The 14503-nt window shown below is 47.6% G+C and overlaps 1 protein-coding gene across 10 annotated transcripts in view; it reads left to right on the forward strand.

The window, feature by feature from the left end:
- ATP7B (ATPase copper transporting beta) overlaps positions 1 to 14503 on the forward strand; it is a 65185-nt gene that overhangs the window by 9207 nt on the left and 41475 nt on the right. For 3 of the 10 annotated variants that reach the window (XM_025987148.2, XM_072760493.1, XM_072760494.1), the window contains exon 1: positions 10236 to 10683. The exons of 5 other annotated variants lie outside the window; for them this stretch is intronic. In XM_025987148.2, coding sequence (XP_025842933.2) covers positions 10474 to 10683 — 210 coding nt within the window. In that variant the 5' untranslated portion in view covers positions 10236 to 10473. Of the gene's footprint in view, positions 1 to 7030; positions 10684 to 14503 lie in introns of those variants that run through there. 2 more of the 10 variants (XM_025987143.2, XM_025987145.2) reach the window with 1 other exon arrangement.

A 14503-nucleotide genomic window follows, 5' to 3' on the forward strand; every position in this document is an offset into this window, starting at 1 on the left:
TAGGGCCTCAGGATCATGCCCTGAGCCAAAGGCAGATGCTCGGGACACCTGTGTGACTCAGTGGTTGAGCATCTGCCTTCAGTTCAGGGCGTGATCCTGGAGTCCAGGGATTGAGTCCCACATCAGGCTCCTCACAAGGAGCCTGCTTTGTGTCTCTGCCTCTCTCTCTGTGTCTCTCATGAATGAATGAATGAATCAATCAATCAATCTTTTAAAAAAAAAGGCAGACATTCAACCACTGAGCCATCCAGAGGCCCCAATTTCTGCTATTCTTGTAAGAACACCATGTGAAGACACAGAAGAGAAAGCCATGTGATTATAGAAATAGATTGGAGTGATGCTTCTATTAACCAAGAAATGCTAAGGATTGCCAGCAACCACCAGGAAGTAGGAGAGAGTCATGAGATAGATTCAGAGCCTCAAAAAGGAAAATCTTGACTTCTAGCCATCAGAATTATGAGAGAATAGATTTCTAATACTCAATTTTGTTATAGCAGTATTAGGACACTAACATAATTTCCTTCTACTTCTTTAGGTTTAGTCATCTTTTTCCAGTGTCTTAAGTAGAAGCTTGGGTTATTGATTTGAGATCCTCTTTTTTTCTTTATTTAGGTATTGACAGCTATCGGTTTCCCTTTAAACACTGCTTTAGGTGCATCCCATAAATGTTGGTATGTTGTGTCTTCATTTGGCTCAAAGTGTTTACTAATTTCCCTTTGATTTCTTCTTTGGCCCACTGGTTATTTAGGAGTGTCCTGTTTCATTTCCACATATTTGTGAGTTTCCCGGATTCCTTTCTGTTACAGATTTCTGATTCAATTGTGGTTGAAGACTAGACTTTGCATTATTTCCATTGTTTTCAATTTATTGAGGTTTATTTTATGGCCTAGCATATGGTATATCCTGGAGAATGTCCCATGTGCACTTGAAAATGGATATATTATACTATTATTGCGTGGAGGGTTCTATATATATTGGTTAGGTCTGTTTGGCCTATTCTGTTGTCCCTGTCTTCTATTTTGCAATTCTGATATCGGTTCCAACATGTGGATTTTTTTCTCCATACACCAAACAATTCTTGGGTCAGCTGAGTGTCCTGCAATTTAACTTATTTCTTAAGCTATCTATCTGGGGATTGCATCAGATCCCAGAGGTTCAGGGCTCTTTCCTACAAGACTGCCCTCCTGCCCTCCACTTCAGATTCCAGTGACAAGTTCAGGTTGTCAACTGTGCGTCTTACTGACTGGCTATAGGATGAAGGTTCCAACAAGCCCCTCTGAGTTCAGTTAATTTGCTAGAGTGACTCACAGAACTCAGGAAAGTACTTACTTACATCAGTATATTATAAAAGGTTATAACTCAGGAAGAGCCAGATGGAAGAGTTTTACATTGGGCAAGGTCTCATGTCACTTAGGAAATTCCAAGGGCTTTAGGAGACCAAATACATATTTCTGTTATTAAGTCACCTGTTTCCTTGTTGATACTCGGCACAGTTTTCTTCATTATCGAAAGTGAGTGTTGAAGTCTCCAATTGTCACTGGTAAATTGTCTTTTTTCTTTTCATTTCTGTCAGTTATTTTTGTCATGTATTTTGTGTGCTGGTATTAGATGTCTATGTTTGTAATTTTTATATCTTCCTGGTGGAGTGAGTTTTATCATCATAAAATGTACCCTTTTTTTCCTGGTAACATTGTTTTGAAGTCTGTTTTGTTTATCAGGATAGCCACATTGGCTTTCTTGTGGTTACTGTTTGCATGATACATCTTTTTCCATTATTTTATTTTTAGTCTATTTGTGTCATTGAATCTAAAGTTATCAAACTTTCTGGATGTGTAGGCCATTTTTTTTTTTTTCCACTAAATATGGGAAGTTTTCAGTCACTGTTTCTTTGAGTATTTTTCCTATTCCTTTTTCCTGGCCTTCCATTACACATATGCTGGTGTGGGCAGTGGTGTCCCAAATTTCTATGAGTGTAACAGCCCAAGCTTGTCTGCCTGATGCACAGCAAAGCCAATCACCAAGACCCTAGGTTTGCAGCAAGGAAAGCGTTTTTTTGAGAGGCAAATGAGATGGGCAAGCCTGAAACCCACCTCCCGAAGGGGGACAGAACAAGTTTTTTATAACCATTAGGGGTTGAGATTACACACATATTGATGAAGAGGGTGGGGAAGCTTATGACTATTCATGAGGAAGGATGGAGTGTGCACACTGAGCAAACATATAGGTAGCATATGCTCCATGTTCACTTTAGGGAGAGACTTGATGTCAGAGTGAGGCAAAATTCAGCCCCTGACATCAGGAGGTTATCTTAGGACAGGGAGCGGGGTGCGGGCATGCTCCAAGAGCTGATACAACTCTGAGGGGGTCTTGGGCTCCTTATCTTGGGTAAGGAAGGCAGGGCCTTGCTTGTTCCTAGGCTGGAACCGTATCAGTTGACCTGGAGTCCAGGCTTCTGTGATGACCACGAGTAGATTTGATAGTGGGGTCTGAAAAGACACAGTAGCTGATTAGGAGGAAGCAGTTCTCTGAACTGTTTAAACTTCCTGCTAGTTGCAACCTCGTTAAGCCTGTGGGGTACAATTTCATGAGGTTTTATTCATTTTTCTTCATTCCTTTTTTCCTCTCTGTTCTTAGATTGCATTGTCTCTTTGATCTCTTCTTGTTGGCTAATTCAGTTCAAATCTATTGTTGGACCCAACTAGTGAATTTTCATTTCAGTTTACTATATTTTTCAACTCCAGAATTGCCATTTGGTTCTTTTTTATATTTTCTATCTCCTTATTGCTATTGTCTATTTAATGCAACATTGTCATCTCTTCCTTTATTTAAGATGGTTTTAATGGTTTCTGTCTTTGTATATTAAATCCTACATCTCATTGCAATCAGGCAGTTTCTGTTGGCTGCTTTGTTTCCCTTGGTGTGTGGATCATACTTGTCTTTTTCTTTGCACATCTCACAATTTTTTTGGTAGAAACTGGACATTTTAGACAATTCTGGGTACTGCTACTTCCTCACCACTGCCGCCCAAGGGCTTCTTATTGTTACTTGCTTTTTTATTATTATTATTTAGTGACTCACTAGATTATTTTAGTGGAGTATGTTTCACACCAGCAGTGTTGAGCCTCTGTTGTTTCTTATTGGGGCACAGCCTTGGGTGTGCTCACAGTCACTTTGTGATGACAATTGTTTTGTTTTTGTGGTTTTTTTCCTGACCCACTCATAGCTATTAAGCTCCACTAATTGCTGGATGATCTATTGTTTTCAATAATGCCCTGGGGTATAAATTGTTCCACAGCTGGGCCCACTCAAATTCAGGCTCCTTTGATGGGATGTTCTTGAGCTCAGTGTTTTGAGATTTGTTCTGACCCCAGGCATGCTCTCCCCGTCTCCCCATCTCCCCACCCCACCAGCACTGTCTCTGCTACTTCTGCAAACCGGTCAGCCTGTAGGTCAGCCCATCAGTCCAATTGATCTACCAATCTCCTCCCAGTTGCCTTTCACCTGGACAGAATTTCTGAGCCAAGGCTTGAGCTGGGAATGGGGACAATGTCACACTTCTGAGTGATTCTCCCTCTTTAGGAGCTGAGTGCTTTGGGAAGGGGATTCACAGGGCACGGGGCAGGCCCTACCCTCAGTTCTGCTCAGTTTTCCTCTCTTGGTTTGGGACCAGCACATCATGAGCCAGGGCAAGGGCAGTCATATTCTGGGTGCACCGGGCTCAAAGTAGAGCCTTCGTACCACCAGGGGGTCTAGATGGGAGAGGGGAACCTCCACCACGTGGCTGTGTCAGCCTACAACTTAGCCTCAACATCAGGAGATGGATAGGGTGAGAAGTGCCGATGTGCTGCCCCTCCTGGGAAGAAAGCCCACTGACTGGTAGCTGGGTGGGGAGGGATCCCTGTGTTCTTGGCTGCACCAGTCAAGTGGAGTTCCCACCTTGCTGAGTTCAGAGAGGGGAGTGTGGTCTTGATTCAAACCGTGTAGACTCTTGCTCCAAATTGTAGGAGGTTTTCCTGAACAAATATTTGTTCATTTGATCTATGTCTTTAGGGTCATTTCCAGAGCCTTTCCGTGTTTGTTTGTAAGGTTTCTTTAAAATAATTTTCACCAGTTTTACTGGGGAGCTGGTCTGCAGTTTATACTGCCATGCCCAAAACCCCTACTCCTCTACTACATGTGACACTTGTATTAGAATTATGTTTGGCCATGTGCAACAGAAGGTCTAAAGCAATATGGCTGTTAGTGAAGTCAAGAGGCATGTGTCCCGGGTTGGTGGGTGTCTCCGGGGTCATCAGGGATGCAGACCTCCTTGTCTCACTACTCTGGAAAGCTAAGATGCAGCTCCCATCTTCCTCATAATCTCATGGCCAGGACTCCAGCCGTCTAACCCATGTCACACACAGCAGAAATGAGGAAGGGGTAAGCACAAACCTGGTCTCTCTTTTAGGGAGCCTTCTCAGGAGCCCTGACAAACAGCTTTTCCTTACATTTCATTGGCTAGAACTTTGCATCAGTTTTCAACATTTTTAAATTAGAAGATTTTATTGTGTGAAACTCCAGCTACTTACCTTCTGTTGGAAACCCTGGCGACCCAAGACTCTTGACAGCAGTTGGCTGGAGCCCAGGAGTAACTGCCTCATGTAGGGGGAGCACGTTAAAAAGAAAACCACAGGATCAAAATGGTGTCACTTAGGTTAAGTTCCCGAGACTATAAACCAGGGCTTCATACCTAAGGTCACTGCAGTGTCCCCCTCCTGCAGGAATACAACTCTTTAACTGGTTAGGAGTTTTCTGACAAACAGCAATGGGGTCATCTATCAGGTGGGTTTCTCTGTCTCCCGAAGGAAGATGAGGTAATCTGCGCAGTAAGACCCTCTGCTCTTCTCCTGAAACAACCTTTCCTTGCCTCTTGCCTTACAACTTTCACACCCACTCCCCTTCCCTTAAAATCTTCCATTTCATACAACTCCTTGGAGTGCCCCCTGCTCTGTCAATGGGATGCTACTCGATGCATGGATCGTTTAATAAAGCCAATTAGATTTTCAAATTTACTCAGTTGAGTTTTTTTTCACAAGGTCAGTGCCTGTTCTCAGTAGTAATTGAGTTCAGACTGTTGGCTTGGAGAGGAAAAGGAATAAGGGGGAAGAGAGCCAGCTGTGCATGGGGCTTCCGAACATTGAATACTTGTTTGAAAGTCTAGCAATCCATGTTTTATAGCAAGCAAATGTGTCAGTTGTTTTGGTTTAGTTTTCTGTGTCATTCATTCAACAAATCTTTATTGAGAAACTTAGATATAAGTGCTGCTGGCGTGCTGGCAATACAGAAGTGGGTGAGGAAAATGGACAGGGATTCTGGGACTTGTGAAGCTCACATCCTGATGGAGGGATGGTCGGTAAACAAGTAAAATATGTATTACTGTATCAGATGGTAGCTGAGGACTCTGAAAATTTGGCAGGAAAGGACCAAGGGGAGTGGGAGTGTTTGAAATAGGAACGGAGCAATTAGGGGCAAGCCCCTGGGGAGGGGACCTTTGAGCGAAGACCTGTGGCAGGTGAGGAAGTGAGCCATCTGGGGAGGGGTGGTGGGGAAGGGTTCTTTTTAGGCCCCAGAGAGTAGAAGTGGGGGGAGTCCCTGAGGCCGCAGGAAGCCTTGCTTTGTTGCAGAAAAGGCCGGCTGGGTGAGGGATGAGCAGCATGGAGGTTGGCTGAAAAGCCAACCACAGTCCTCTGACTTCTCCTTCAGGGGCTCTGGATTTTGCTTGGAGAAGAGACTTTAGGCCAGAGGTCCCTTAGGCAGGTTTGTTAGACTAGTGCAGGCAAGGCGTGCTGGTGGTTTGGAGCAGGGTGTAGTGGGTTCCTGAGAAGGGACTGGATGCTGGCTGTATTTAAAGGTGGGACAGACAGGATTTGCTGTTCATTTACCTCCAGGTTTGAAAGGAGGAGACCGTTCTTTTTTTTTTTTTTTTTTTTTCTTTTTAAAGATTTTATTTATTCATGAGAATACACACAGAGAGAGAGACAGAGGCAGAGGGAGAAGCAGGCTCCATGCAGGGAGCCTGACTTGGGACTTGATCCCAGGTCTCCAGGATCACGTCCTGGGCTGAAGGCGGTGCTAAACTGCTGAGCCACCCAGGCTGCCCAGGAGGAGACCGTTCTTATCAAGGGTTAATGCAGGTGGAAGAAAGGAGACTAGCAGGGGCAGGGAAGGGCCAGAACTGGGGGGGGCCCAGTTTTAGACCAGTGAACGTTCACGATGCATGTTAACGATCTAGCAGGAGATGTAGGTTAGGCCCTTGGGTCCTGAAGTGTGGTCTGGGAGTTCCTGGGCGTAAGCCGTATTTCTGCTGGGCTGAATGAGCTCACCAAGGAAGGGGGAGCTCGCCCACAGGGAAGGGGCCCAAACAGGGGCTGAGCTGCGAGCCAGTCTAGCACCAAGAGCTTCGGGAGGAGCAGGCTCCTGGAGGGCCTCCGAGAAGGAGCTGGGGGTGGGGGGCGGGGGGGGGGGAACGAGACCTGGGGGCCAGGACACTTCTCCCTGTCTCCCTGCAGCCCGAGGGGAGGACGGAGAATGGAGGCAGGTGGGGGAGGCAGGTGGGTGCGGGGTTGAGACCTCGGCAGGCAGGACTGTGCTGGTTGCTCCAGTTAGATCCCAGTGGCAGGAGGCCGGCTCCCCCGCGGGCATGGGCGTGGAGGTCGGAGGAGGGGGGGTAGGGGACGACAGGTGGGGCAGGTGGCAAGTCCTCCGGGACAGCGGGAGGGAGAGGGCAAGGCAGGCGCCCAGGGCAGTGTCTGGTCTGGACCTCGTGGCTGTGAGCAGCCGGCCAGGGAGCGTGGGGTGGGGGGAACGCTGGGGCGGCAGGGCTGGGGGTGTGCAGGGCTGCCAAGGAGGTTGAGGTGCGTGTGCTCAGCCGTGAACTGTCTCGGGTGTCTGTCCTCTGGCCCTGTCCAGTCTCTATGATCTAGAACTGTCATCATTTTTCCCACGGTAGGAAATCCAGCCAGGGTTTTCTCTTCTCTTTTCCTTGCTTTTCTTTTTCTTTCTTTCTTCTTGTGTGTGTGACGGGCTGTTTCAGTCTCAGAGGCCCCCAGTGCGGGGTATGTGAGGAGCGGCCCCGGGCTGTCTCCCCAGCAGGTCTTCTAGGGTGACTGGCCCGCGGCAGCCCCTCCCACGCCGGGCACCTCCAGTTTGAAGGATGCTTTTAAGCTTGAGGACTGTCCTCTACTGTTCTCTCCTAACCTGCTCATGAACTCCCGAGAGCAGAGTGTCCCCTATCTTCTGATGTGCACAGCGCTTAAGTGGTTGGCTCTCAGGCTCTGAATTATCCTCCTTTATTAATATTCCGCCTCCGTTGTGAAGGATGGGCTGTTTGTACTGCTCCTGTTCTCTGGGAACCTTCGGGGCCACTGCTTCCCAGCGTGCGTAGTGTCAGGTCCTGTCGTCCTGTCACAGGATCCGGGGCTCCGCTGCCTGTCCTGGGAGGACTGGCCCAGCACTCCTCCTGAGAAGCCCCACCCAGGGACTGAGCTGGTCATCTCTGTCAAGTGCTGAAATATTGGAGCCAGATGTCTCAGGGGCTCATGAAAACACGAGCTGTCCATCTGCCTTCGAGCCCGGCTCCTCAGATTGCACCAGGGTTCCAAAGGGATTTTAATTTTTTTACAAAAAAGATCCAGAGACTGGGAACGTGGGTAGGATAAATTTATTTTGGAAGGTGGATGGTATAATTTGCACACGTGGGAGGCAAGAATAATTTAGTGTGAGGAGAACCCTGCAGACCTGTAGCTCTAGAAGGAATGTGTGAGAGCCGGATATGCCCTTGCGCTGGAGTCAGGGGAACAAAAGCACCACGAAGTTCTACGTAGGAGGAAGCACACTTGGGTCTGTCTGGACCTCATCTCAGTGAGGACACATGTCACGCCTGGGGAATGGGGCTTGTTCATCACTGTGTTAGGTAAGACCCAGGAACCGTGTCTCCTGGTGGTGGCCACGTGCTTGGTGTCGGGGGCAAGTATGGGCTGATCTGGAAACCGCCTCCGTGGAGGGAGAAGACCTGGCCTCCAGGGAACAGCAGAGGCTCCTACCTGCCAGGCCTGGGCTGCTGGCATGGGTGAGGCTGGAATTCAGATGAGGGAGCAAGCCCTGCTAGCACGAATGGAGGCCACACTGAGAGCAGGACTTAAGGGATAAGGGGGATTAGCCGGGCAGAGGAGGTCAGGTGTGAGGAGGGGGGAGGTGCCACAAAGAAAGGTTTGGGCTCCGCTCTTAGCCTGGGAAAGTGGTTCACGCTTTGGCTGTTTGCAGGTCCCTTAGGATTCCGTGGGAGCAGAGGAGAGGCTACTGTCTTCACCCCAGACCGCTTCCCCCATTCCTCCTCGCCTCCGCCTCCCTGGAAGTGGCCGAGTCCACCACAGGGCCTCTCTGAGCCTGGAGTGCCGCCTCCTTGGTTTAATCCTTCTTTGCTATTCATTTTCTCTGCTCCTGGTAACCCTATAGGCACCCCCTCCTCGGAGTCTCCGTTCTCAGGCCTGCCCAAACCGTATTTCTAAATCACAAATGTAAATCATGGAAGTCCTTTGCGTTAAAAACTGGCGATTCCCCACTGTCCACAGGACAAAGTCTGAACTTCAGGCCTGTTATAACCTGGCCCCAGCCTCCTTGTTCTGGCTGTGTCCTGGGTCTGAGTGACCATTTAGGAGAAGTAAAAGTATTTTACAGCAAAGTATTTAAATTTTCTATAGCCCATGGTGCTAACAGGACAGACTGTTCCAAAGCACTTGGGATGTATGAGGCCAACATAGTTTCCTTATTAACCATTCATAGCTACAGCACAGAAGCGCTTATATTTATAATGGCCTCCTATCACCAAGAAAAGTTGAGACCTGAGTATTAACTTCTGTTTTAAAAGACAGCAGAAAGAAACAGCACCTTTGGGGAAGGATTTCTACCCAAAATGACAACATTTTTAAAAATCTGTGCTCAAAGAGATAGCTTCAGACATCCGTAGAACATACTTATGATGCACCCCAAGGAAATGTGAGGGGGTTGGCAGGCACACACAGGTCCTGATGGGTCCTTGCAGATAAGATTGGAGTGATCGATCGCAAGAAAGCAATGACAGATGTCCTGGACTCGCCTGTGCCGGCCCCTCGGTGGAGTCGGGCCTGAGGGACCAAGCATCACACATGCCATTCCTTCTTGCTCACTGATGTGATTAGCACCTCTTGGAAATAGAGGCGGGTTCTTTTCTGACTGAGCACGCGGCAGATAAGCCAGGTGAGACACAGACTGGAGTGGCATGCCCTGAGCATGTTCCAGGAGTGGGAGCCGACGGGGGTAAATCCCCACAGAGCAAATGAGAGGCAGGAGAGTCGCCTTCCCTCAAAGAGAACAGATCTGGTCAGCAGTTGTCGGGGCAGAGGTGGCAGTTTTAATTGGGGCGGAAGGGTCATTGCCTCCCAGGGAGGCAGCATCCTCAGGGCCCTGGAAGGTTCCAAGTGCCCTCAGGTGCGCCCCCCCCCCCAGAGGAGTGCAGAGGTTGTAGTGTGTTTTACCAACCCGATTCCGTGGGCGGTGTGGACATTCCACGCATACACACTTGGAGGGGGTGGCTGCGCAGGAAAGTGGCTGGAGCTGGTCCTTCCCACGGGCACGGGGGATGAGGTTGCCTGCTCGCTGCCTTGGAGCTGGCAGTGGGGGTGGCCAGGGAGCCATGCTGCCGCCTCCTGGGTTCTCTTAATCCTGCTGGGGCCCAGCGGGTGGCCCGAGAAGCCTGAATTGCGGGTTGGTTCCTGGCTGGCCTGCTGTGTATACGAAGTGGATGAGCCTTGTTAGCCAGGGAGTCTTTGCAGGCAGCTCTTGCTGAAGTCAAGCCAAGCTGGTCCAAGGGAAAACAAAGCTGCAGGAAACATGGAACTTTCTTACACCTTCTTGGAAATGCAAGTCATGTTGCCCAGGAAATCCTTGTCTCCCCTGGGGTGCCGCGCACCGCCAGCTCCGGAGCTGCAGGAGAGGCCGCTGCTGTCGGTCCCGGAAGGCGAGTGTCACCCTCCCTGCCCTGAGGCGGGTTCCTGGGAGCGCACGTGGCCGAAAGGAGACCGCGCTGGGCTCCGCGCTGGGCTCCGCGCTGGGCTCCGGAGGCGGAGGTGCTTACGTGCGGGCTCCTGCACACGCCGGCGGGCTGGGGGCCGCTGAGGGCACGCGTGGGGCCGTGTGCAGAGGTCCTCGGTGCCGAATGCAGTGTGATGAGCGAGAGGGTGCCCATTGGCTGGAAGCATGTAGGTAAACAAGGGCAGGTCCGTATGCAGCGGGTGCAGCCTCCCGGCTTGGCCCCGAACAGAGGGGAATCTGCGGCGGCAGCGGGCGGGAGGAGCCCCCTGCTTGTGGGGACACTTGTACAGTGTCGCCTCCCACCTGCCCAGGCAGCCTGGTGCCTGTAAACTGCTTGCTCTGTGTCAGGGGGCCCGGGACGCGGTGATGGAGAAGGCGGGGGGCAAGCCGTCCTTCCTGGCGACCCTGGGTGACCCGCAGGTGACCCTAGTGTCGGTGCACAAGCGGTGGTCCTTCAGGAGGCCCCCTGGGGCCCGGGGCTCCACCAGGCCAGTGCCCGAGGAGGAGGAGGAGGAGGAGGAGGGCAAGTTGTCACAGAAGGGTTTGAATGGAGCGCGGGGCGTCAGTGGCGATCAGGTCAGTGCGCTGCAGACGCTGCGGAGCCCTGGGGCCTTGGACGGGTTGCACGGCCCCTGGACGCTTCTCCCCGGGGACCAGGGGACTAGGGGACCAGGGGCCCAGGGCAGCCGGCGGGGAGGGAGCCCGGGGAGGGAGCCCGGCCGGGTGGCCTCCGGAGGCACAGCCGTCTGGCAACCCGGGGCGTTGCTGCTCAGGGTCCAGGGTATTTTGTAAGCCTCTGCGGAGCCAAAGTTTTCCGAAGGCAGGTCAGACAAAAATGGGTTTTCTCCTCTCTTGTTTTTTAAAATGTGTACAGTGTTCTGTCAATCTCCACATTTCAACTAAATAAATATTTTGAGCATGGTGCTGCAAAAACAAAGCAGCTCTTCTTAAGCAAATGAAAGTTTTGTTAACCCAAAGGTCAGGTCATGTTTAAAAGTAGGGCAGTGTAACGTTTTACAAAAGTAGTGGCTTTTAGTAGCCTTTCTGGGTTGAGACTGGGGGTTCGTGGGCTCTTTTTTATTGACAAAGGCAGATGGAAAGAAATACCAGTTAGATACAAAGGAATATTTTCATGAGTTTTTGCTTTGCCCCTTTAAGAGTTTTGTTTCTTCTGGCTTTTATTGTTTAAAAAGTCCCAAAAGCTAAAGGAAATTTTGTCAAAAGAGATTTTTGAAATGTGCTACACAAGAGATTTACAGCTGTTGAAGGAAATTTATGAATGTCTCTTATGCAGTGCATGGTCAGCTTTTGTATTTTTTAGTTGAGCGTCTAAGATAGCAAAATATTAAATTTGGAGGAGGGGAGGGAGGATGCCTGACATTATTTTAAAATGTTCAGACTACTGCTTTATAAAATCTAGCCTGTGTCTATTTGAATGTGAAATAGTTTAATTTTTAATGGCCAGTACTAAACTGGCATGAGTAGAGGAGCAATCTGAACCTGGCGGGGGGGCCCTTGAGGAAGGAGAAGGAGGACCCAAATGGGTGCTGGGGTAGAGGCTGTGGTCCTGACGGTCTGGTGCAGATCTGCGCCCTGCCGTTGCTGGGCTGGGGGACCTGGCAGGAGAGTCTGACTCCTCCAGCCTCAGATTCCCCACTGCAAAGTGGAATCCTAAGTCCTGACCTGTGGGATTGTGAAAGCACTTGGTAGAGTGCTGTAGAAACGCAAAGTGGAGCGGTTTCTGCCCAAAGTGGGATATTCAGTAGAATTCCCAACTCAAGATGTGTTCAGTGCTCTCTCTTTTTTTTTTTTTTAAAGATTTTATTTATTTATTCATGAGAGACCCAGAGAGAGAGAGAGAGGCAGAGACACAGGCAGAGGGAGAAGCAGGCTCCATGCAGGGAGCCCGACGTGGGACTCCATCCCGGGACCCCGGGGTCATGGCCTGGGCTGAAGGTGGCGCTAAACCGCTGAGCCACCCAGGCTGCCCAGTGCTCTGTCTCCGAATATCTGCTAGAACCATGTCAGCCGATTCCTCTGTCGGAGCACAGTTGCAACTATTTTTTTCTTTTTTTAATTTTTTTTTAAATTTTATTTATTTATGATAGGCACACAGTGAGAGAGAGAGGCAGAGACACAGGCAGAGGGAGAAGCAGGCTCCATGCACCTGGAGCCCGATGTGGGATTCGATCCTGGGTCTCCAGGATCGCGCCCTGGGCCAAAGGCAGGCGCTAAACCACTGCGCCACCCAGGGATCCCTTAATTTTTTTTTTTAATTTTCTTTTTTTTTTTTTTTTTTTATGATAGTCACAGAGAGAGAGAGAGAGAGGCAGAGACACAGGCAGAGGGAGAAGCAGGCTCCATGCACCGGGAGCCCGATGTGGGATTCGATCCCGGGTCTCCAGGATCGCGCCCTGGGCCAAAGGCAGGCGCCGAACCGCTGCGCCACCCAGGGATCCCAGCAACTATTTTTTTCTAAAGCTCTGATTATAATATGTGCTCATTATACAAAACAAATTTAAGATGAAGCAAGGGGAATAGAGAAAAGTTATTAGGAAGAAAACATAAGCAAGCATATGCTCCAGCCATATATGTGAACATGTATCTATTTATTTATTTACAAGTATAGGACCAGATGGTACCTAATATTCTATACCTTACATTTTTTTACTTAATATTTTGTGGACATATACCACACACATATGAGATAGATATATATTTACATCTATATACACATCTATTTCATCAGTTTTAACTGCAGTCCCACTTTAGGGTTATCTTTTGAAAGAATTTAAATGAGTTATTCTCAAATGGGGAAACTTTGTAGTAGCTGGTTTAGGATGATAAGAACCCAGCTAAGGTTATTTGTAACTGAGTACTTGTTCCATACCAACAGGGCATTGACTGAAAGTCTATCATAAATTAAACTTTGAATCTACTTGAGAGTTACACTATTTAGTACTTGGTATGAATTTTTGATCATGGCCATTCTAACAGGCCAGAGGTATTATCTCGTTGTGGTTTTGATTTGTATTTCTCTGCTAATTAACGATGTTGAGCACCTTTGTATGTACCTGTTGCCATTTGTATGTCTTCTTTGGAGAAATATCTACTCTTTTCCTCTTCCTATTTTTTAATTGTGTGTGTGTATAAATATAAATATATAAAAATTAATGCACATGTACATATATTTTGTCATTGAATTTTATGAAATTTTTATGTATTTTGGTTGTTAACCCTTTATCAGATATGTAGTTTGCAAATAGTTTTTCCCATTCCATGTGTTGTCTTTTCGTTTTGTTGATGGTTTCTTTGCTGTGCAGAAACTAGCTTGATGTGGTCCCACTTGTTTATTTTTTCTTTTCTTGCTGTGCTTTGTCATATCCAAAAAAATCATTGCCAGGATCCATCTCAGGGAGCTTTTTCCCTGTTTTCTTCTAGAGTTATATGGTTTCTGGTCTTCTATTTCAGTCTTTAATCCAGGGACTCCTGGGTGGCTCAGCAGTTGAGCCTCTGCCTTCGGCCCAGGACATGATCCTGGAGACCCAGATCAAGTCCCGCATCAGGCTCCCTGCATGGAGCCTGCTTCTCCCTCTGCTTGTGTCTCTGCCTCTCTCTCTCTCTCTCTCATGAATAAATACATAACATCTTAAAAAAAAATAAGTCCTTAATCCATTAGGGTTAATTTTCATGAATAGTGTAAGATTTGCGTTCATTTTCATTCTTTTACATGTGAATATCCAATTTCTCCAGCGCCATTTGTTGAAGAGATTATCTTTTTTCCTCCATTGTGTATTGGCTCTTTTATTTATCTATTTTTGTTTTTTATTGGCCCTTTTATTAAATATTACTTGACTATACATTATTTTTTTTAAAGTTTTTTTAAAAATCTGCATTTCTTTTTCTGAGGATTATTTTTAGTATCAAGTTCCTATTGTACAATATAGGGTCGTATACACTATAAATATGTGTTTACACCTAAGTCTTTCAAGGGAATATATTTAGTTTTGTATTGAGCTGATTATGCCTATGATTCTAAGCAAAAACTTAAATTCACTAGCCATTATAGAATACAATTTTATGATAAAATACTAGCTGCATTATTTCACCAAATCTCGACAGCCATATGGAATTTATCAGTAATAATAATTAGCAAAAATAATCCTGAGTTCATTGACTTCTGTCATATAATTATCTGAGTTAATAGTGTGACATTTCTTCCAACCCGTGGTACTCTTGCACATATTTAATGTAAGGTCTCTACATTGTGATTTTATAATTCTGGGAAATGACATAAGGAAATTATGACCGTATGATTCTGACTTAGACTGTTTCATTCAAATGTAAAAACATATTTGAAGATGTTGACAGTTGCTCTGTAGTGACAGGCCTGTAA

The sequence above is a fragment of the Vulpes vulpes genome, chromosome 6 (assembly GCF_048418805.1).
Source record: "Vulpes vulpes isolate BD-2025 chromosome 6, VulVul3, whole genome shotgun sequence".
Classification (NCBI taxonomy): Eukaryota; Metazoa; Chordata; class Mammalia; order Carnivora; family Canidae; genus Vulpes; species Vulpes vulpes.